The following is a 24933-nucleotide window of genomic DNA, read 5'->3' as shown; positions in this document are numbered from 1 at the left end:
TTATAGACCTAATCCATTTTCTATTTTTTTCTTTCTCCCAATCATCTTTAGACAGGTGTGTTTCCTGGAGAAAACAGATACTAGCCTGGGATTTAAAAACAAGGTGGAGTAGCAGTTTTTTTTTAGCAGTATTTTGTAAGCCTTTGATATTCCAAGAGTCAACAGACCAACTCATGTATGTTAATACTAAACAGGGTATAAGGAAACATTATATATTTGGAATCTTAATATTAGATATGAATAGATTAATGAGTGTTGAAAAGAATCTGCACTATAATTGCAATAGAAAAAAGGGAGATGGAGAACCACATCTGACCTGTGCCTGTAAAAAGTTTGAATGTAGAGGAAAAAGTAGCAAAGTACTCCTTCTGACACACCCCGGTGCCTACCCACCCGAACCCCTTAGGTGAAGAAGTACAAAACCAAACAAAAAATGAACCTAACAATTCTATACATATGTACAAAGAAAATCTCATCCAAAAGATTATCAAACTAGATCCCTACTACAGTGCACATACAGCATCCATATATGAAAAATAATCCTACTAATATGTCAAATAGCTATGACATAATGTAAATAAACATACATATGTAAGCCTGTTCGCTTAAACTTAATGCATATGAAAAATGAAGATCTATGGATTCCATACAGAACAGACTTAATACTAATAATAACAATTCTTATGGAATCACAAACATAACAGGTACACTGTAAAATTGGTACACCACTAAAGCCTTATGAAGCTTATCGTATACAAGAACATGTTACTAGTGACTATAACAGTATAACAGAAGTTGTAGAGGTTTAAGGAGCTAAACAGTATGAATATTTGTGATATTGTTGGACACAAAGGTATTTACATTGATCAGACTCTGATAATAACAGAACTAAATAAAATCTAAGAATCTTGTTATATTACTGTACCCCTCCCTCCCAACTGTGTTTAACATTTACTAGGTATAAGGACTTCTGATTGAAGTTTAAATGGTCTTTATATCCCCTTCTCAACTGTTTACTGCATGTTTAGTTATATCATTAAATTATTTTTACAGCCTTATGTCTAACTCTGTGGCCACCTTGCCCCTGTTGGCAATTTACACATAAATATTCCTTTAATTCTCAACTCTGAATATATATTTATATATCTGTAGACTACAGCCAATTCAGTAAAACAGGAAGACAGTGTAGTAATATGTGTAAGTGCTATCACACAGGTTTCTTTAGATGTATGTGACCAAATACTGGTTACTACAGATGAACAAAGTTTGCTATAATTATAATTTTATCTAGTTAATCTTACTGTAACATCCTGCTGCAGTTATACTAAATATCTCTTCATAACATCTGCTATGTTGCTAGCTGAATTGTGTATGCTTAGCGTGTGTTAGTTTAATTATTTAAGCATTTTAAATACATACTTTATGCAACATGGAGAAAGGGAGGTTAAACAGACCATAATAATCCCCGCTTAGCGTAACTAAAGTGCCCCTAAAATAAAAACTGTTTTTTACGCTAAAATATGTAAGCAGGATCCATAATATGTATGCAGGAACATTATGTTACATAAAGCGCTGTAAGCGCGATTGGTAGAGGTCGAACCTAATGAGCGTGCACTCCTAAGAGTCCCCAGCAATAGATAACCTACTGGGAACCTCGCGTAGAAGATACGTTCCTTGCTTGACACGTGGATCTGCTTTAGAAAGGAAAAAAGATATTTTAAATGTTTTAAACAGTTTTAAACCTGCTAAACGAACTGTGTTGAAGCTGGATTAGTGAGCAATGTTGTCAATGAAGCATCCGGTGAGTAAACTGAGCTTATGTGGGGTACATCTGCTGAAACGCTTGTATTAGTAGTTTGTAAATTTATAAAGGTTCAGGAACCTTGTTAAATACTTTAAGGAAGATCTCTCTTGCTTCACTTTGGGAGGTTGCAGTATATTTAATGTCATTTTGAAAGAAGATCAGTGTGTTTGGGAAGCGCATTTGGAACCTGATGTTCCTTCTGATAAGGTCTGAACAAAACGGAGCTAGTTTTTGTCTGTTCTCCTTAATAGAAATGGGTAAATCTTGAGAGAAGTTTAATTTGTGGTTGTTCCACATGAAGTTTTTGTTTTTTTTTGCTGAATATAGAATCTGTTGAGCAGTCTGAAAGTTAAGTAGCTTTGTGTATATTTGACGAGGAGCTAAGGCATCTTGACTTTTATGAAGCGCACGATGAGCTCTCTCAATTATTACATTTTTTCACCTTCTGAGTGGAGAAGTGATTCAAATATTTGCTTTGTAATAACAAGTAAGCCTTGACTGTCATAGTTCTCTGGGAGACCTCTTATTAATATATTATTACGTCTGCTTCTAGCCTCTAGATCTGTAAGTTTTGTCTGTATATCTGATATAAAAGCTGTTTTGGCATGCAAATCATCCGATAAGGACTGTATTTGAAACTCATTAGATTGTATTTTTTGTTCAAGTGTGTCTACTCTGTCCACAATTTGATTGATGGATTTTCCTAAAGTAGAAAGTTGTTCCGAGAAACTTTGTATGGCAGAATGAATGGGTTGAAGGGCCTGTTTCAGCTCATCCATGTGAAAGCTAGAATCTTCTTTGGTGTAAATATTGCTTATTAACAACAAAAGAATATTATAATACCTTAAACATTAAAATATAGTGGAGACTGAGAGCAGTTTCTAAAGTAATACTAAAATAAACACAGCCTATCCTTTAACACAAGCATTCATCCTGATGTCATCCCTTAGAAAGCAGAGTGACTATAAAGCCAAATATGTGTGTTATTTGTGAGCGGCCTAGTTACAGAGTGGGTCTAGGAGGCAAACATGGCATGCACAAGCTGATGTTGCCACCTTCTTTAAGGGTTTAACACCTAAAATGAGGTCTATCAACAATACAGGAGATATTTAGGGCTGGGCACATGTGAAGATTGCGTGGAGCTACACATGAGGTAGTTACTATATCCCCTCTGGAACAGGTATCTGGCGGTCTAGGTTTATCCCCTCTGGGTTTGATTATTTAGCGACTGGGTTTGCAGAGGCTTTGACAGCACTCTGGCAACACACAGGGGAATCACTTTGGTGTCAGTTTGAACATGAACCAGTACCCAACTTTGAGCAGCCCAGAAGTACAAACTTCAATCTGCCACACTCGTCAGGATACGAGTGTTTGTCAAATCTCTTGTTACTGGCGCATTGGTTTTGCCATTCTACATAGAATTGCGTGAAAGGGCGGCTTCAACCCTATCTGCATGTAATTGCGGACTATCGGGAGTGTAGAACGGTGGTTTCCATACACAAAGCTGTAAAGTACTGTGTAATTTCCAGGGTTTAAACCTTTCATGCTGTTAAAAGCCTATTAGTATGCCTATCAGGAATACCAGCAGCAGGAAATACGCGGTACCAGTAGTAACTTGTTAATATTAATTGGTGGGGTTAAAGCGCCTCCACGCTGGTAAGAGCTTGTTGATATGCTTAGCCTGAGCATAAGCGACATGCAGTTCACGGCAACAACAATTTATCTCTTGATAAACAACAAACAGGCAGACAAGGTAAACCTTTCCACGCTGCTACAAGCCTATCAGTTTGGTTATCATGAATACTAACAGCGGGAAACACATGGCAACAGTATCTAGTCAATAATATCAATTGCCAGGGTTAGAGCACTTCAACTCTGGCAAACGCTTGTCAATATCATCGTCGTCAACACAAGCTTGTGCAATGCACGGCAGCAGCAATTACTAGATAATGTACAAACAGACACAGTGATAACAGTTCAGGCTGTGATAATCCTGAGCAAAAATGTATGCTAAACCTCTGTAACAATAGCGACTAGGTATTATACAATAAACAGGCTAAAAGCTTTGGAAGTAGTGCAAGAAAAAGTATTTGAATGTATCCAAAGACTATTTACAAAGTATACAACTTACTGGCAGGCACTGACCGCAGAGACCAGAGAGGGAACCAAGTTGGGATTCCTGGGATTGAGAATATGGCGCCACAACTGTGGCCTTATATTTATAGGTTCCTAAGAGGGAGGGGGAGGATAAATATGTAGTGGAGGGGGAGGTGATTTGCCAGGTACTCAGTAAACCGAGCCAGTCCCGCGCTAGCAAAAACAATCAGTTCCACAGGTAAGTTTGATATTCACGTAGCTTTGTGGAAATGCTGTTGGTCAATTGATTTAAGTGTAGAGTACCCTAGTTCAATGAGGTTTGATAGCTGTTCTGATAGTAACTTCTCGACTATGTCTTAGAGAGTTATGACTATATCTAGTGAGAAGTGTTTTACTCTTCTTACCCTTTAGTTTAAGATTCTGATTCCCCGTTTACAAGGAGGCAGCTAGGAGAGAGAGTTAGCTGGACTATACTGCCATCTTGTGGGTAAAGAGAGACAGTACACTCTCTAGTGTAGGGTAAGTAAACAGTTTTATGAGGGCTAGGTTTTTTAGGGGGTTGGCTGGTCCGGGCGGTGTGCAAGCCAGTTAGTTAACAGTTTCAGGGGAAAAATACAGTTCTACTATAATAGGTTGACGTACTTTTTGTTAAAAACACTTGACAATTGGAGGTCTTGTTGGAGGGTTGAACAGCTGCGCTACTATATTCAAGACTAAGGAAAAGCAGAGGGCAGCGTCTTTCCTAGGTAGTCTAGTTTTTGTTAAAAACACTTGACAATTGGAGGTCTTGTTGGAGGGTTGAACAGCTGCGCTACTATCTTCAGGACTAAGGAGTAGCAGAGGGCAGTTTCTTTCCTAGGTAGTCTAGTTTTTGTTAAAAACACTTGACAATTGGAGGTCTTGTTGGAGGGTTGAACAGCTGCGCTACTATCTTCAGGACTAAGGAGTAGCAGAGGGCAGCGTCTTTCCTAGGTAGTCTAGTGGCAGGCACTGACTGCAGAGACCAGAGAGGGAACCAAGTTGGGATTCCTGGGATTGAGAAAAGGAGTACATGGACATAATTCTGTGAAGACTGCTGATCTTAGAAGACTCCATTATGCCTGGGGAGAAAAAAAGAAGCTGTTTCACCACAATCAATATCATTTTCAGTACACTGTCAGACTTCAGAAAATGAATAATTCATTTTCCTTTTTTCCAAAAAGGATAGAATGAGAGAAGACAAGAGCATGAACTAAGACCTGAGCTAAGCCCCATAGACAATCCATGTCAAGAGAAACTGAGACAAGAGATAATAGATGTTTCTGCTTTGTTTTGTCAGGAATTTCCATAGAAGCAGACTGACTCCTGCCAAGTAAATCACCACCGGGAACTGACATCCTAGTCCAGCTAGGCAGAGAGGCATTCCCTGCCCCATCCTCCAAGCCCAACAAAAGTGGTTCTCTTTTGCCAACTAAGGACACTTCCAACAGCTGTAGAGGATGCGTCTAACCCCAGGTCCATGGTGGCTGAAGGGACTACAGTAGAAAACAGGGAAGATACGTGGTTTGAGGATCCAGATATGGCCACAGCAAAATCACCCACCTTTGGCTGTGGCAAATTTATAGCCTGCTGAAGAAGCAAAGGCTGTTTTGGAAATGTTCTTTTTGTGGCCAGAGGATGGAAGAATGGAAAAACTGGTAACATTTCTCCATGGTAAAGTTGAGAATGAAGCCTGAAGTGTGGGTACCATTGACAGCCAAGTTGGTAAAAAGGTAATTATTAAGAAAATAGTCTTTTCACACTGGAGTACAATGAAAAACACATACGTATATCCCAGTGCCACACACACACAATATAATAGAAGCTTTCTCAAAAAAATAATAAAATCATTTCTTTAAACATGTTCTCCACAACAATGAAAACCATAATTATACGACAGTCCAAGAAAATAAAATTTGTAGCATAAAACATAATAATTTCACTTTAAAAGTAAAGGTTCTAGTCATAAAATAAATTCTGGAAGGTTTTCTCAATGAAGGGAGCTTATCTGCCCAGCAATTCTGAAACTATAGCTGAACATCAACCCTCAAAAGTACACAGTAGAGAGGTCTTTCTTTGCAGGACAATTCATAGGTTCATAAGTGTTTACTAGGCTAATGACCACAAGGACCTTTTTAAGCCTAGCCATGCATCCCAAATCTCTGACAAGTTCTGATACCCTTGATAAGTATAAGCACAGGCCTGGAAGATGAACCATTTACAGGCTACCTGTGTCCATTAGAGACACAGGTGCCAAACCAGGGATGCATTTCCAGTTTCACATCCAATTGTCCAAGTTGCACTTGAATTGGGTTAAGTAGGAACTCTGCCACACATTGATGAAGAGCCTGTTCCATAGACAGGGTACTCTCTGGGATACATACCTATCTCTCCAGTAGGTCCTATTTATATCACAGGAAAGGTTCAAGTCTTGTCCCAGATGATGCAAGGGTCTGTAGGTTTGTAGCCTTTTTCTGGTAGATATCTTGAATAGCAACCAGACCAATCAGGAATGTTAAGCACAGACATTCACTCTCCAACCAAAGATAATCAGGAATCAATGCACTGTACTCTTTCTCTCACCAGGGCCAGAAAATAAGCACAGATTCCAACCTGTCACCTATAAAGCAGTTACTAGGCTTTCTGGTGATCAGCAGTCTTCACAGAATTATGTCCATGTACTCCTTCTCTCACCAGGAGAAAACCGAAGCACTAATCCAAAGATGACTTCTGAGAGGGAGAATGTGAACACTCTAATAACTGGTGGTCTTGCAATAGATGTTTAAAAGTAAGATGACAAAAATGGTTTATCCTAAACACTGCAGTGTGCACTAAGCAGTTTAATTATGAAAGTGGGTAACAAGTTTTAGCTGTCTAAGTGGAGAGCCAGTATTTTTAAAAGAGCAAGATAGATTGAAAGGGCTTGGTGTTCATGATAGTTTTTCTACAGCTCTGCTAGAGCTGTCAGTGGGCTAAGAATGTAGAAGATGCACTTAAGCTTTGGAAGTCGGCTAGCTGTTATATCCCTGCAGGATATGACCCACATAGCTAAGGCTACTGTAGCACTGATCAAATGATGAGCACCAAATGTTGTTTGCACCAAACGTGAGTTATCAGTATCATCTTTGCAGAGCCCTTCAGAATATTTCGAATAACCCTAGATATAAAAGGAAATAATGGAAAGTCACACAATAACATCCCTGTCCATGGGAAAGAAAAGGCATCTGTCTTCCAGACATTTCTACATGGAGTACAGGAGCAGAATTTCTTTAGCTGTCTGTCTTGAATAAAGGCAAACAGTTCTACCTAAGGTATTCCCCACAGCTGAATCAATTCTCAGAAGAGCCTTGGGTGTAACTTTCATTTGTTTCAATGGTTATTCTGTTCTACAGTTAACATGCACAAATATACACTTGCACACACATGCACACACACACACACACACACACACACACACACACACATATATATATATATATATATATATATATATATATATATATATATGAGTGTTTGTGTGCATGCGCGTGCCCACACGTGTGCATGTCAATAATAAAGGGCGTCACTGTCTCGTGGTTTGTGATTCTTCTTCAAGCTATAGTGGCTGTGTTTTTTTTGATCTTAGAAGACTCCATGTAAAGCTGCATAAGATGCAATGATTATGCAGCCACTGGCTAATAAATGATCCGGTTACAATCTCAGTGCAATGAGTACAGTTGCAAACAAAACTTTAGGATTTATAATACCATATGTTTTTTTCACTTCAGACAAGTTTAAAATTGCAGTGTAATCATAGATATGCCACACCTTTTGAACAGAACAGTGTGATACACGAATCAGGCATTCTAAGAAAATCAGTAATGTGAAGCCACCCCCCCTCACTCCTCTTCCACACTCTCATCCTGTAATCTCAGTTTAATTTTGCAGTACAATGCACAAATATAAGCATTCATAACTATAAGACATAGATTATGAGAAGAGATATAAAGTTAATACCATGATACACTTAAAAACAATAATGTAATCTCTTTTAATTAATGTAATCCTAACAACCAGTGTATATTTATCTTATTCTACAATCGGGCATTGCATGAGTGCAGAAAGCAAATACTGTATTTCTGAAATTAACAGAATGGAATAGCTTGTTAAATTAGTTTATTCTTGAAATACAGCTACACTACAGAGGCTCAAGATTTTGATGTTTCTTTCTAGAACCAATTTTATCTGCAGAACAGCATATGAGTTAACAATGCTGGCTGTGTACAATGTTATGAATCTTTACTATACTTTATTAACACGTAAAAACAAGTGGATTTACTTATTGTATTAAGTACTACTTTCTACATCTGAGATCTTCCTGTATCTGAATTACTTCTCTTATCAGTAAATTAAAGACTCTTGTTTCTGCTGCATCTCTTTACCTGTGTATTTGCACTTAGGTCATGGCTGAAAAGAGTCCACAGACCAGTCCATTCTCCCAGTCAGCAATGTCAAACTAAATAAATAATCAGCATGAATTATTTAAGCAGTCATTTTGGAGCAATAACCATTTAATGCATTAGGCCTGATCAAAAGAAAGTAGCAGGAAGCTAGGTCAGGTAGAAATCAGGAAAACTATAACAGTTGCAATACTATTGTTTTTTATAAATGTAGAGCAGCACACTCATTTTGCTACATGAAGTCTATTGAAATATGATTCAGAAACTTATGGCAGACCTGAAATTCAGTTTCAGTACTAATACCAAGTATTCAGGAATGAAAAAAAGCAAAAGTATGTCAATCAGTTAAATATCATTCCTGGCAGAAATCCAAAGTACGGCCAAGCATGCCAGTTAATAACTGAGACAGATATCAATATTTTCCACTCTAGCCTAGAAAGTAGTCAGTCTAGTCACTTTATGTCCATGCATTTCCCAGTTTCATTTTACTGAAGGGAAAGTATATACTAATATCTGATCCTGTTTTTACTCTTATAGCTAAATATCAAATGTAAAGTTTACTTACTCCTGTCACAGGATCTGTAGGGCAGGCTTTTGCATGGCCATAGCAGATGCACATCCCACCAACAGAAATGTCCTTTACTGAGTAGTAATACTAAAATGAAGGAAAGAAAGCATAATATTTCAGCAGGTCTGCACACATAACTCTATACAACTCTTTTCATAATCTTCACAGTATCAATTGATAGCTTGTGGATTATACATGTACCACTTGATTGTAGTTAAAAAGTATACATATTGGTGTCAACGGAAGTGATTGCTTTGTAGAAGACACTGATATTTTTGTGCTTAAGCAAAGTAAATAATGAGCTCTGGGTATCCATAGTGTGCAGATTTATACTTGTTAGTATCATTAACAACTTAAGGACTGAATATATGTCAGATGGCATGAGAACCAAGAATGGAAATTATGTGCCATCTATATGTTTAGTTATAAGCTGTCCAGTGTAGCTAACAGTTAAAGCTACTCAGAAAAGAGAGGTTATTAAACTGAATGCAGAGATGAATACTAAGTGACTTCTGCTTTCTCTTCTATTTATCAGAGAATGAAACATCACATCACACAGTGAACACATATGTTGTCATTTCTTCTGGCAAATCACTAAGATGCAGGTTTTTTAATATGTCTTTGAATAAAGTGAATAAGGCAGAACTGATGAATGTTAAGAATGTGGAGTTGTTTTGCCTTGCCTAACATGCTGTATTGTATAAAGATATTAAAACAGAAGACTTCCAGTTAAGATGTGGACTAAACAGGTAGTGTGACTTAGTTATTCAGCTCTGCTCCCTCTACTGACACATCGTAAGGAGTTTGTAAGGTATATTTTTGTCTTATTGGCTCTTTGGTGATCAGTATTTTGTTGCAACATGAAGCCCTGTGGTTTAGTCTCAAGTGGGATACCTTATGTATGGAATTTGTATGTCCTCCTTGTGTTCCACTTTGCATTTGTTTTCTCCAGGTATTTTAGTTTTCTCTCACATTCCAAAGATATGTTTTAGGTGGACTGGCTACTGTAAACTGGCTGCAGTTGTGTACATTATGTCCCTGTGATGTAGTAGATTACTTCCATTCCCTATCTGTCTAGTAATTACAGAGGATGGCAACAGTTGTCCTTGGGGTCTTTATCGGATTCAGAAGCAGCTCAACAACACTGGATGAATAAATGGGCATGCTCCAGTGAAGAAAAAAAGAACTCCTAAAAAGTTTGCAATACATGTTGTGCTTAGTCTAAAGCTCTTGAAACACATATTGAAATATTACTGGTCTTCCAACAACAAAATCACCTGTGCTTTATCAAACCACTAGATAGCTACTTAAAGGTCATTAAAACAATAATAGTACAAATCCTACAGTATACCATTTCTGCTATTGAATGGAACTCACCCGTCGAGTGACAATAGGATCAAGGTCATTTGGATCCTGGTATGTCAGGGTCATTAAGTCAGCATTAAGTGTCCTTATACGCTGCAGACGCAAGCGAATATAGCGGGCAGAGGTAAACTCCAAGAGAACCGGTGAAGGGTCATCTGCACTGGGTCTTCCATTGACTAGTGAAGTATGAATCTGAATAAAAAAAAAGTTTAAGGTTATAACATTAGAAACACTGAAAATTAACTTACTTGCTACAATGCAGGACTGAGAAGCAACAGCTGAGGGTTTGTACACCAAAAAAGTTGTCTGAGTGCATAACCCATGGAAAATAATAGATAAACATATCTTCAAAATGCCATTCATTAAACCAGTATTTCACTAGCTTTCATAACCTACAGTACTAATGAGAAAAGGTTATCACAAGAAGAACACATTTTAAGTTTAGATTTGCTATAACAAATTATATTTTCCACATCCCAAAGTTTTTAATCATCAGTGCTCATGAATCCACTGTGTTTAATATTATTGATCTCAAACTGGATCATGTATCATGCATTGCTCACTTAGCCGTGCATGCAGTAAACTGAAAAATATTTTTCAGATGAGGCTTGTCAAAATATACTGCATTTGTAGGACAGTTTCATCTATCTGTTGGATTGGAGTTTGCAAATCTACAACTTTATATCAAAACAAAATGAATGGCAGTTAATGGAATGCTTCCTCGTGTGCCATAGTCTAGTTTTTTCACTGTGACAGAACACAAGTAGCTTAATTCATTGATAGCCTGTGCACTCTTCCTATCAGATGTAGAACATTGGGATTCTCAACCAAAGTACTGAAAGAAGAGAAAGTCACAAACAGAATATCATGTTTATCTGTGAATCAGTGGGGCTTTAGTGCATCACAGTGTGAAATATTTGCTCCCCAGACCAGAAGAACAACACTGCATTAATTTTAATGGCACATTGAGCTCTGTACTATGTAAAGGACAAACAAGGGAATATAGGGTCCAGCAGTAAAGCAAGAAACACTACATCACGATTCCTGGAGCCAGCCATAGCTTTTTCAGTAGTACTGTGGGTTATGAGACCTAGTGAACTCAGACACAATGACTTCTTTGTAGAAATGACAACTGTGCACAAAAGGAATACGTTATCAATGCATGTCCACCTTAGGTGTTAGGGCACCTGTGGTGGTACTGGAGGATGCCTGTATAAGGAAAGAGCATATGACAGATGCAGACTATGGGGCTCATTAATGTACAGGTACCTGAATTGCCATGTTCTTTACACAATATGATGAGGCAAACAAAGATGTACACTAGGCTGTTTCCAGCTACATAGTCTAAACGTAGATATACAATCTCCCATTCCACAGGAAGGGTCAGATTAACACGTAAATATGGTTAACTAAATTATCAGACATGCATACGGACACAGACGTGAAGATACACATACACACACACACACACACACACACACACACACACACACACACACACACACACACAGCTTCATACAGTTTCATACTTATAGACGTGTAGGTGTGTGTGTCTGTCTATGCATTTGCATTTATTTACTCTTGCTTGGGTTTGCACTACACTGCACATCCACTATGACAACTGCGCCACAAAGGCTTTCTTGTCTCATTTTTTACCACTTATCATAAAAACTGATGCAAAAATAAACAAAAAATAAATAAATATAAAAAATAATCTGATAGCTAACGTCTACGCCATTCATGCATGCGCTGTCTTTTTTATATTTTCTGTAAACCACACTCCAGACCAAAACTTTAAAATCACCTTCTAGAAGAACTCAGATGCCACACAAGTCCATACCCACATCCAGTTGTTTCATCCATGAACTATTCCAATTGCCATTTTAAGAATTATGAATCATGCAATCAAACAGCAAAAATATGGGAAGGTTAGTATATGTACTCCACAGTTTCAGTTGTCAAGTAGAAGAAATAGTAAAAAAAAACTGTGGGTTTTCCGAGTTTCAAGTGATTGCAGTTTCCCAAGTGTTACTCAGGCTTAACTTTAACCTGACTGATTATGTATAATTGCAAAGGCAATGTGACAAAGAGACCATGTGACATTCAAACAGATAAAAAAAAAAAAAAACAATTATGCCAATAAAATTAAACATCCATTAATTTCTATCAGCACACCCTGAGGCATATGCTCTCCAAGTAATGGCTGTGAAGATGCATAAGTGCCACATCTGTGAACTAATCAACACTGTGATAGTCTCAGTTCTATAGAACAAAATTCCCAACAAACCTGATACAATATTATTAGCCTTTCTTTTTACAAAAACTAATCCTTTCTTCTTCCTTCTATCTTTAAATGTTGTTGCCTGACCTCATTATAATATCCCTTGTAAAGGCATAGGGGTAGGGTTTGCCAAACATTCTACTGTCAGGTATACTACATGTAGAATATAAAAATAATTAAAAATAGACAAATAGATAAATAAATGTGCACACACACACACACACACACACACACGCGTGCGCGCGTGTGTTTGTGTGTGTGTGTGTGTGTGTGTGTGTGTGTGTGTGTGTGTGTGTGTGTGCCTGTCTGTGCATGTGCAGTTATATATTTATTTATTTAGACTTGCTTGTGCTACAGGGCACATCCACTATGACAGCTGTGCCACTAAGGAGATATATTCTTGGTTCTCTGCTTCTTTTTTCTAGGAGCATCAACATGACGATAATATGATGCATCAGACCTCTTATACACCTCAGTAAGAGTACCTGGAACTTCTTCCAAAACTAAAATCTGAGGAATACCCCCAAGGTCATCAGAAGTGATGAGTCGCGGTTCTACTTCCCGGCCAACATGGCCATCCGATCATGGGGACTGGATGTGCTAAGGTGGTGCAACTTGTTGTTTGAACAGGGTCACAACAGTGGGAGCAGCTGGAAAGCCCAGGCAGTCCTAGGGCTTATCAAGAAATGATTGGGAATGATCAGACAACAGAAGCTTTAGGCTTTAAGCTTCATTCTCGATTGTTGAAGGACATGTGCCTGGAAAACTAAAGAAGCCATGCTACCTAAGTGTGTTCTTTTAATGTATGGTTCTTTAAGTAGATTTCACAGAAGATAAATGACTTCTTAGGGTTTAATGAACAAATGAATGGCACATAAGTCACTCTTTATATTTGTTACTGGATCCCGAGAAGAATAAACATTTGTCATGACTGTCACTACATGAAATTTGCCTTCCATAGTCACATTTTCCGCTCCTAACTGAAATAAAAATGATAATATTCTTGTCAAAAATTAAAGAAAAAAGGAAGGTTCCCTAATAACAACAATTGAATTTATTCTGCAGCATTTATTATGCTTATTAGTAGCCTGATTAAAAAAAAAACTTTTCAGTTGCTTTACTGTATTTTTGTCTCTTTCTACTTTATTGCTTTATTTTTGCTTTTGTTGCTTGTTCTTAAAGTGTTTAATTGCATTTATTCTGCTTCATTTATTACTGACTTTTAGCTGCCTGATTAAATTGTAAGTTTTACTCTAAGTCTCTCAGTTTTGGTTTAAGGACTTGGGTGTCAGGCCAGTTATTTTACATTAAGAAGATTTACTGTCTACATTCTTGTGGGAGTAGAACGTGCCCTCTGCCCTTCTGAGCTGGGAATTGCTGGGTGAAGGCTTATTGTGCCTGTTTTTCCAAGTGTTTTTGATTACATTTAAGCACTTTTATTTCAAACCAGTTATTTTACATTAGGAAGATTTGCAGTCTAAAGTCTTGTGGCAGGGGAATATAGCCTATATTCTTCTAAGCTGGGGATTGCTGGTTGAAGGCTCTTTGTGTCTATTATTCTGAAAGTGTCTTAGTTCTGGTTTAAGTACTTGGACTCCAAACTAGTTAGTTTACAATCTGATGCTGTGGTCTAGACAGTTATGGCAGTGGAGTGTGGCCTCCATCTTTCTGAGCTGGGAATTGCTAGTGAAAGCCTACTGTGCCTGTTGTTTTAAGTGTCTTTATTCTGGTTTAAGCACATGGGTTCCAAACCAGTTACTTGGTGTAGTTCCTCTGTTGTCCATTACCTTACTTGGATAGAAGGAAGTTTCTTTGCTCATCAGTGGGAGTGGGGAGCCTTGAGCAGCCTATCTGTCCCTGAAGGAGTGACCTCAGCACAAGAGCTGTAGTAATTGGTTGTTTTGAAACATTTCTAGCTCTTTTGAAATTCCCTGTTTAAAATCCGCATTTGCGCGGCTTTGCATGATTGTGCGCATAGTGCAGCGCTGGTTAAACAGGGTTAAACTTTTTCTGGCTCCGCCAAGTCTGCTCTTCAAATTTTCCCTTAGAAAGCTCTACTCTTAGATTAACCAGTCTACTCATTATATTATAAGCCTAGCACTTGTTCTCAAAGCTTCTCTTCTAAGTAAGCACTCTCAAACTTAAGTAGCACTACATCCACCTACCACCCCAACCACTTGCCTTAAAGGCACAGCACTCTCTTATAATATTCTAGCATGTCGAGTGGTAGATTGCTAGCATCTTCTCCTGTTCAGCTGGTTAATCTGGGAATCTTGAGACAATGCTATAATTGTCTCATGTACACAGACAACCCTCTCCTCCTCCCAACAAACACAAATACATGTGAGAGATGCAACTATATAGCCAAACTGGAGGCTGAACTCTCTCAACTCAGGACTGGCAAGACCAGACAGGAGGAGAAGGTAACCACACACACAACAAACCCAGTCACACATAGACCTAGCCCAACTGCAAATCAAACACATAATAACACGAAAACATACTCGGAGGCTCTATTAAAAAACTTACCAAAACAACAGAGACTCCCAAAGCAGACACCCAAAAATCCACCACCTCAAAATATAACACATGCAACACATACTTCAATAAATTGGTGTGTCAATAAATCACAGCCCTTAAGGCCAAACACTATGCCTGATACACTAGTGATAGGTGACTCTATAGTCAGACACACTGACGTCCCACTTACCAGGCTGAGCAAGGAGAGGGTAATGGTAAGCTGCCTATTGGGGGCCAGGATCCACCATATAACACATGCACTCAGGTCACTCACAAGCACGTACAAATATGACTCCGTCATTATCCATGCCGGCATGAATGACCTGAGACGTACCTCCTTGGACTACATGAAAAGAGGCATAGAGGAGCTCTCTGATTATGTAGCCCAGGGTGGTATGACCCACCCTGAGCAGCATCTTGCCCTCACCAAGAATGATGCCACAATACAAAGACAAGATGATCAGCTTTAATAATTGGCTCAATTACTGGTGTCATTCTATGGGGATCCAATGTCTGTCTGCTTGGGATGACATGCTGGACAAGCCACGCTGCTTCGCAAGGGGCGGCTTGCACCTGTCACCACTGGGCTTCCGGATATTGGCTAAGGCTCTTGCCACTCCCATAGTGCTTTTTTTAGGCAAGGCTCAAAAGACGAACCCACCTCCTTAGAAGACAAAAATGGAAAAAAATTAAGGGTAATGCTGCTCAACGCCAGAAGTCTAAATCTCAAGATGCAGGCTCTCGAAGCACTCCTCAGTATGGAGAACATCGATGTCTGCGCAGTAACTGAGACCTGGTTCAAGGCTCCTGAGAGCAGCCCAGCGCTACCAGGCTTTACCTCATATCATGCTTTTCGGGGACAAAATGCTCCACACCGGAAGTATTCCCCTCACTGGTGAGATCTGACCACAAACTAATCACCCTGGATATACATTTACCACCCCCACCCCCAGCACAAAAGACTACAGTGAGAAACTTCTCAAAAGCCGACTTTACACTTCTTAAGACTGAGATGGTATCATTTAAGCCTACAGGGCCAATGGGAACCACATCCCAAAATGCCGAATCCTACACAGATGCTTTCTACGGACATCTCCAAGAATGCATGGATCGTGCAATCCCAAATAAAACCAAGACCCTCTCCACCAAAGGAAAGCGTCCTGTCTGGTGGACCCCAGCCATAAACAAATTGTATAACAAAAGAAGGAAGCTACTGCAAGACAGAGCAAAATCCCATAAAGGGAAGGCATCTCTGATCAGCACTAGTAGAAAGCTACGTTCTCTCATAAAAACATCCAAGGCCAACTTTGAGAGAAAAATTGCCAAGGTCACTAAAGATAACCACAAGGCATTCTTCAGTTATGTTAGAAACCTGGGCGGAAACCCTCAGATATGCTCAGAGTTAGTACACAACGACAAAAAATTTACCGAACCCACAGATATTGCCAACATTTTGGCAGACAGGTTCAGTGCAAATTTCTCCCCTCCCTCACCTCCAAAAGAAGAAATACTTATCCCAGCTGAATGTAACCTCCCTGTCATCTCTGATGTCCAGGTGAGAACCGCCCTCAGCAAAGCAAAAAACACAGCATCAATGGGACCTGATGGTATCCCCGGCTGCGTGATACGTGAACTCCAAGAGGAGCTAAACCCGCATATAATAATGCTATTTAACCTTTGCCTTACTACAGGATATGTACCTGAACACTGGCGTACAGCAACAGTGGTCCCACTCCACAAGGGAGGCTCCACTACAGACCCTGGGAACTACCGCCCCATAAGCTTAACCAGCCTGGTCTGCAAAGCTATGGAAAGAATTATTATGGAACTCATAAACAACGACATTGGGGACCTACAGAAACTCAATCTCACCCAGTTCGGCTTTGTAAAGGGCAGATCCTGCCTTTTGAACCTGGTTGACTTTTTCGAAACAGTCACTAGAGCCATTGATGAGGGCAAGGCAGTCCATACAGCCTACCTGGACTTGGCTAAAGCCTTTGACACAATACCCCACTCAGGCATCATAGACAAGCTAAACAGCTTAAATGTAAATCCATATGTCACAAGATGGGTTGCAAACTGGCTAAAGAACAGAACCCATAAGGTCAAAATTGCGTGAGCCATGTCAGACTCAAAGCCAGTCACAAGTGGTGTCCCACAGGGCTCTGTCCTGGGACCCCTCTTGTTTGGCATTTACTTCTCAGATGTGAAAGCAAACATGGGAGGGTCGTGGCTGACAAAGTTCACAGATGACTGCAAACTAGGCACCATAGTCGATACACCAGCTGACACATACATCCTACAAAAAGTCCTCACCGAAACGGACAACTGGTGCCGGAATCATGGCCTTAAACTGAATGCCAAGAAATGTATAGTCATCCCCTTTGGGGAAAAACAAAGTACCCACAAATTATCACATAGACAGTAACCCACTGAGTACGAAAAAAGTAATCAGAGACCTGGGGACCCAAGTTGATAATGACCTCTCATTTGACACCTACGTTGCCAAAGTGGTTAGAAAGACTTTCTACCTTGCCCACCTTATCATGAAGGGGTTCACATCCAGATCAAAGGAGGTCATTGTACCCCTATACTCCTCCCTTATCAGGCCCATGATTGAGTACAATGCCCCATTTGGTATGTACCTCACCCGGCACTTACAACAGCTGGAGAGACCCTAGAAGTACCTCATCAAGAGGATCAAGGGTCTCCAACATATGTCATATGCTACCAGGCTAAAGAAACTCCAGCTCTATTCAGTAGCATATCGCCTGTTCAGAGGCGATCTGTGCCTGACATACAAGGCCATGTCCAACCAGGAATTGATGGACATGCTCCACCTCAAAAAATCCAAATCCATTAGAACCACGAGAGCCAAAGATTTAAACCTCAGTACAAATATGAATAGAACATGCTGGAGGGACAGATTCATAACTCAGAGGCTTCCCATACTCTGGAACAGAATCCCAGTTCATGTTAGGCAGAGCCCCTCACTGACTCTCTTCAAGAGAAATCTTGATGAGTGGATGGGAGATCGTAGGTTTACCCCGGGGGTCACCCCTGTGTTGCTACTTGACAGAGGCACAGTAAACTAATTTTAATAAGGGGTCTTCAATGTGTCACTACTAGACAAAGGTACAGTATTCTAAATTTATTCTGTACACCTTAGTACCACTACATGGGGTGGCGAAAGCCACATCTCTAGGGATAGGCTTACAAATGCCCCAGAGCAGATAGCCTAGTACTAAACTATGAAACTATGAAACTTTACATTGAGAGGATTTGTAGTCTAAACACTTGTGGCAGGAAATGATAATCTACACCCTTTTAAGTTGGAAATTTCTGGTTGACGGCCTATTATGTCTGTCTTCTGAAGTGTCTTAGTTCTAGCTTAAGCACCTGGGCTCTAAAACCAGTTGTTTTACATTCTGGAGGTTTGTAGTCTGGGCTTTTGTGGTGTGAGACTGTGACCTACAACCTCCTAAGCTGGGAATTGCTGGTGAATTGCTGCTTTATTTAAACTGTTTTTTGCTGTTGTGACTGTGATTTTATGCACTTTGAATTTCTAGTACTTCTGCATTTTATAGCATAGGCTACATTCAGACTTATTGAATCCAGACTGTTTGGTAAAACCAGCTCTTCACTATGATACTAAATGATCTGAGACATCCATTACTCCCAACTAACTATATGTGCCTGCTTTTGCTTTTATATTGCACATTTAATATGTACTTGCATTCTATTGTCACCTTGAATTGTCTGAACTGTTTTTTTGCCAAATTTTACTGACTAGTTCAGCTGTACCATAGCCCAGTTCCAGGTCTGCTGTTTCTGTGTCTATTTTGTAACTTCTGAGCATCAAATTCATTGCAATCCTTGTAGGTGAAGGCCCTTCTGCACCATTGTGGGAGGAGAGTGCTGTCTGGGTCCCATCTTATCGAGGTTGATTAGAGTAGTGCTCAGAGAGAGCATCTTTATTGGCAAGTTTGAGTTAAAAGGGTTATCTCTTGTTTTGTTTAAAGCCTTCGTTTGCACTTGTCTATGTGTAGTGCACCATCATGCACTGCCTCATAGTGGTGATCATCTTTGGTGGTTTACACACAAACATTTTGCTTGTTAAATTTTCCATTAGCATTAACTTGTGGTTCTCCAGAGGTTTATCATGGCCCTGCTCTACTATCAGATTGAACATTAAGCCTAGCCTCAGAGGTACAAATACACCTCTCACCCACTAGCCATTCCTAAGTGCGACCTCCTTTCCTGATCATATACATTTACCTAACACTATGGATGAACTATTTCCCACAGTTTCCTCAGCCAGCTTGGTTGACATGGGCATCCTGAGGCAGTGTAGCAACTGCCTCATATTCATCGACAATTTTCTACTCCTAGTCCACACAAACTCAACATGTGAGAGATGCAACTATATTAAAAACCTTGAATCCATGCTATCTCACACACCACTTAGTACATATGACAATGAGTGGGTTGTCAGCATGCACACCTCACTTCCTACTCCACCCAAACCCACATCACATATACCTACATATGTGAAGGTCCTCATCAGAAACATACCTAAACACCAGAGACCTCCCAAACACAAACACAAGCACACTACACATAATTCTTCCTCTGCAGAACACAATACACTTAATAGCTCATGTACTAGTGTCTCATCCAACAAGCCCTTAAGGCAAACCACAAAAATCATCAAACATATTAGTCATAGGTGATTCCATCGTGAGACACACAGATGTCCCTCTCACTAGGTTGATATGACTGAGCTCTCGGACTATGTGTCTCAGGCAGGTATGTCCCTAGCCTTAAGCAGCATTTTATCTTCACCTAGATTGATGCCTCCATACAAACAGAAAATGACTGACTTCAATAATTGGCTTAGTTCCTGGTGTCATTCTAAGGGGATCCAGTATCTGTCAGCCTGGTATGACATGATCGACAGACCTTGATGCTTTGTCAGAGAAGGTCTTCATCTGTCACCCATGGGATTTTGGCTTCTGGATAAGGCTCTTTCCACCCCCATAGTGCCTTTTCTAGGCAGTGTCTCAAGGAAAAAAATCCTGATGTAAAAACTCCATCTAAAAACAACCTCAAGGTTATGCTGCTAAATGCTAGGAGTCTTAATATGAAACTGCACTCACTGGAAGCAGTCCTCACCTTGGAAGATGCAGACATTTGTGAAGTAACAGAGATCTGGTTCAAGGGTGTGGAGAGCACCCCAGCCATACTGGGTTACACCTCCTTCCACATGTTCAGACCATGAACTGAAGGCCTGAAAACTAAAGGAGGTGGTGTATCAATTTACATTAAAGACAAATACACCTTCATGACTGGTCAAACAACATGATTCCCTGGAGATACTTCAGGTGCAACTAACTGTTGGTAAGACACCTATTTAAGTCAAGACCCCCTCCGTGAATCAGGACAGCCACTCTGCCTATTTGGATCTACTTGAGTCTATCAAGCTACATCTGAACACCATGGTTTTGAACAAATTTAACTACCCATCCATTGACTGGGTAAATTACTCATGCTTAAACACACTTGCCCAAAGGTTCCTCGACTTCATTAACTCCAATGCCCTGGACCAGCTGTTTGACTGATTTGGTGCTAACCAATACAGGAGACCACTTTACCATACCCACTGTGAGGTCGTCTCTGCTGAGATCTGGCCACAAATCAGTCTCATTTGAAGTAACCATCACACCTGCCCCCCCCCCCCAACAACAAATAAACTAAAAAAACTTCTTCAAAGCAGAATATAACATCTTACAGGATGGTACAATAGTCTGCACCTCCACCCTCAGATGGAACTGGGAACTATGCCAAGTTCTACACCACTGCTTTATACAAACACCTGTATAACTGCATTGACTTGGCTGTACCTGATAGGACCAAACTAAACTTCTCAAGGAAAACAAACTTGCCTGGTAGACTACTGCCATTAACAGGCTCTACAATAAGAGGAAGCAATTGTTATCTAAGAGTAAGAGGGAGCAAGTCCTAAACTGGAAGCACTCCCTCATCAGCTTAAACAAGTGAAAAAGACTTCTTGTGAAGTCATCCAAAGCAAACTATGAATCCAAATTAACTTCCTGAACTAAAGGCAACCATAAGGCGTTCATTAGTTACATCCATAACCTAAAAGGAAAAGCCCAGATTTTTACCAAACTGGCAATTAATGATACCACATATACTGAGCCTGTGGAGACAGCTAACCTGTTGGCCAAGCGGTTCTGTGAAAATAAGAAGTTATGTACCTACCATAACGTTCCATGTTAGTTGTCTTCTCTCGCCTTCTTTCTTGCTTGATGGGTTCGGAGCCGATCCTCGGCTCCGCACTTGCTTTAGCTCGAGAACTCCTTTTACCAGCTTGAGGCAGCCCCATATCCCATGATGCAAGGCAGTAAGTACCCAGATCTCGTTTGTTGACAAAGGGCAATAACACCAAGCATAAAATACTTCCCAAAGGAAGAAGAAACTTACAGATGGAAAAAAGGACCAGGTTTGAATGGTCTTTAGCATAATAGTTTCTTATACAAGGTCTGTCCAGGCCAGGGGAAGGAGGGAGGGTAAGAAGGCGAGAGAAGACAACTAACATGGAACGTTATGGTAGGTACATAACTTAATGTTAAGTTGTCAATCTCGCCTTCATTCTTGCTTGATGGGACCGCGTCCTAGCACCTCTATCCTGGGTGGCTCAATGGAACAAACTCTTGAGGACTGTAGAGCCAAAACTGGCTCTGTCCCTGGAGGCCAAGTCCAATTTGTAATGGGAAACAAAGTGTGAGGAGTGGCCCAAGTGGCGCTGCACAAATAGTGTCCAAAGGCAGTCTAGCTTGAAAAGCTGTAGAAGTAGCTAAACTCCTAGTTGAATGTGCTTTAGGTTTTGAGCACAGCTGTTTTCCCCTGATCGTATAAATTTCAGTGATGACCGAAGAAAGCCATCTGGACAAAGTCACTTTAGAAACAGGAAGGCCTTTTTATTATCCGCATAGGAAACAAAAAGTTGATCAGATTTTCTAAATTTTTTTGTTCTGTCCAAATAATATCTAAGCTGATGGTGGACGTCAAGATAATGTAGCTTTTGTTCAGCTCTATCTGAATAGTTAGGAAAAATACAGGAGATCAATGGATTGATTCAGATTGTTTTTGAAGCGACCTTAGGTAAAAAGGATGGATTAGTTCTCAAAGATACTCTGTCTTTGTGAAAAATCAAATAGGGGTCGAACCGAAGAGCATGAAGTTCAGACACCCTCCTGGCAGATGTAATAGCCACAAGGAATAAAGTTTTCCAAGAAAGATATTTCAGGGAACAAGAAACAGCTGGCTCGAAGGGGGAAGAATCAAGGATGTCAGCACTAAATTTAGATCCCACTGAGGAGGAGGATTCCTGACTGGAGGCTTTAGTAGGAAAATTCCTTTCAAGAAGGCCCTGCAGAGCCTATGGGACATAATATTATGATCTGCTATCCCAACATGAAAATTAGAAATAGCAGCCAACTGAACTCTGACTGTGGAAGAAGAGGAGCCTGCATGAAAAATCTCTGCTAAGAAGTCCAGAACTACCTGAACAGGGGCAGTAAAAGGATCAATATTTTGGGCCTTAGCCCAATAAGAGAAACGTTTCCATTTGCTTGTGTAAATCCTCCTGGTAGAGGATTTTAGTGAAGCTACTATGATATCTCTAACTGGGTTAGAGATCAAAGGAAGCCTGGCTAAGGAAGGAAGTGGAGCAACCATGCTGTGAGGTTGAGAGAAGGGATTGACCGGTGCAGCTGACCGGATTGGTGAATCAGTAGATCTGGCACTGGGCCCAGATGCCACGGCTGCACCAAAAGGTGATGATGGAGGAACGGAAACCAAACTTGTCGAGGCCAGTAAGGGGCAATGAGAATCAATTTGGCTCTCAAACGGTAGCTTTCTGGATCACCTGAGGGATCAGAGGAAAAGGGGAAGGCATAAAGAAGTCCCTGGGGCCAATCCTGGGTCAGAGCGTCTCTGGGGATGGCCTGATAGAGGAAGAGGCTGAAGAAGTCTGGACATTTGCTGTTTTAGGGAGTAGCAAAAGATCGCAACATGGACGACCCCATTCCAGAAAAATCTCTTCCGCTATGGATTGCTTGAGAGACCACTCGTGAGGCATGAGAATAGCTCTGCTCAATCTGTCCGCTATAATGTTGGTTTTCCCAGGGATATGCATTGCTACCAGAAACCGATGAGAGGAGATCGCCCATTGCCATAGTCTGAGCGCTTCTCGACACAAGGGGTAGGACTTGGTTCCGCCCTGTTTGTTGATATACCAAACTACAGACATGTTGTCTGTGTGGACTGCAATTGTCCCTACGGGAAGAAAGTCGTTGAGGGCTTGCAACGTTAAAAGCACTGCTCTCATCTCCAGGACATTTATGTGCAGATGGTACTCGAATGGTTGCCACGTCCCATGAACCATCCTGCCCTGATAATGACCCCACCCGATCAGGGAGGCATCCGTGGTGACAGTGGCTATCGGGGACGGAGGTACAAAGCATCTGCCTTGGTGAACCTGAGACGATGTGATCCACCAAGCAAGATGTTCTTTGCATGTTTGTGTCACCAGAATCTGGTGACGCATTGGGAGTTGCTGGTATGACCACTGTGTGAACAGCATCCACTGAAGGAGGCGCATGTAGAATCGAGCCAGGGAAGAAGAGAAATGGCCGCAGCCATGAGACCTAATACTTTAAGAACCATTCTGGCCTGTACTTTCTTGCTGGCCAGAATGATCCTGACATGAGTCTGAATGTCTGAAACTCTTTGTTCTGTAAGGGTAGCTGACATCCGAACAGTGTTTAAGTTTGCCTATGAAGGTAATAGACTGGCAGGGCGATAAGGATGACTTTTCGTTGACTGAGATGCCCAAATGAGAACAAAGGTCTATTGTGTAATCCCTGGCTTGTATAAGCTGATGCCTGGTGGTGGCTGACAGGAGCCAGTCGTCGAGATACGGAAACACCTGGAATCCTTGACGTCTCAGGTGAGCCGTGACCACTGCCATGCATTTGGTGAACACTCTGGGGCTGTAGTGAGACCAAAGGGCAGGGCTCTGAACTGGAAATGACTGGACCCCAGCCGAGCGGAGAAATCTCCTGGAGCGTCTGTGAATTTTGATGTGATAGTACGCATCCTGAAGATCTATTGAGCACATCCAGTTGTCCTTCTGTAAGAAGGGCAGAATTGACTGAAGAGTGACCATTCGAATCTTGTCTTCCTGACAGACTTGTTGAGTCTGCTGAGATCCAATATTGGTCTCCAGTCTCCCGTCTTTTGGGGACCAAAAAGAACCTTGAGTAGATTCCGGCTCTGAATGGTCTATTGTAACTGGCTGAATGGCTCTTTTTGCAGTAGTTTTGCGATTTCTAACTCTGCAATGTCCCTTAGACCGGTGGTACATCTGGAAGGGAACGTGAGGGGAAGGGACTTTCCTCGAAAGGAATTATGTAACCCTTGGATATGATCGACTGTACCCATCTGTCTTGAGTGAGGGAATGCCAGGCTTCTGGGTACAGTGATAATCTTCCCCGACTGCCTCCAAGGAGGGACAGCCGGGCAACACCTCAGGGATGCTGAAAGGGCTTATCAGAGAGAGGCTCCCTGTTTCCCTGGTTCTTGGACCCCTCTGCCTCTAGTGTTGTTGTTACCCCTCTGCCTCTAGGGGTAAACTGACCACGTGAATCGTGACTCCTTGGGATTTATGGAACCACATCTTCCCACCCTTCTGTCCTTTGGGATAAGGCCTAGAAGGGGTGGAAAACGGACTCCAACAGCAGAAAGAGTCTTGCCG

General features: G+C 40.8%; 1 protein-coding gene across 13 annotated transcripts in view; it reads right to left on the bottom strand.

The window, feature by feature from the left end:
- The window catches only part of LAMA2 (laminin subunit alpha 2), a 4753606-nt gene that overhangs the window by 3236088 nt on the left and 1492585 nt on the right, over positions 1-24933 (bottom strand). For all 13 annotated transcript variants that reach the window (XM_044064325.1, XM_044064371.1, XM_044064344.1 and 10 more), the window contains exons 5-6: positions 10304-10483; positions 8924-9013 (exon numbers count right to left, since the gene is read on the bottom strand). In XM_044064325.1, the coding sequence (XP_043920260.1) occupies positions 8924-9013; positions 10304-10483 (270 nt within the window). The remainder of the gene's footprint in view (positions 1-8923; positions 9014-10303; positions 10484-24933) is intronic.

Source organism: Protopterus annectens, chromosome 1.part0 (assembly GCF_019279795.1).
Source record: "Protopterus annectens isolate FY-2018-M chromosome 1.part0, PAN1.0, whole genome shotgun sequence".
In the NCBI taxonomy this organism is placed as follows: Eukaryota; Metazoa; Chordata; order Ceratodontiformes; family Protopteridae; genus Protopterus; species Protopterus annectens.
The sequence above is the reverse complement of the archived record's forward strand: the minus strand, read 5'-3'. Positions and strand labels throughout refer to the sequence as shown.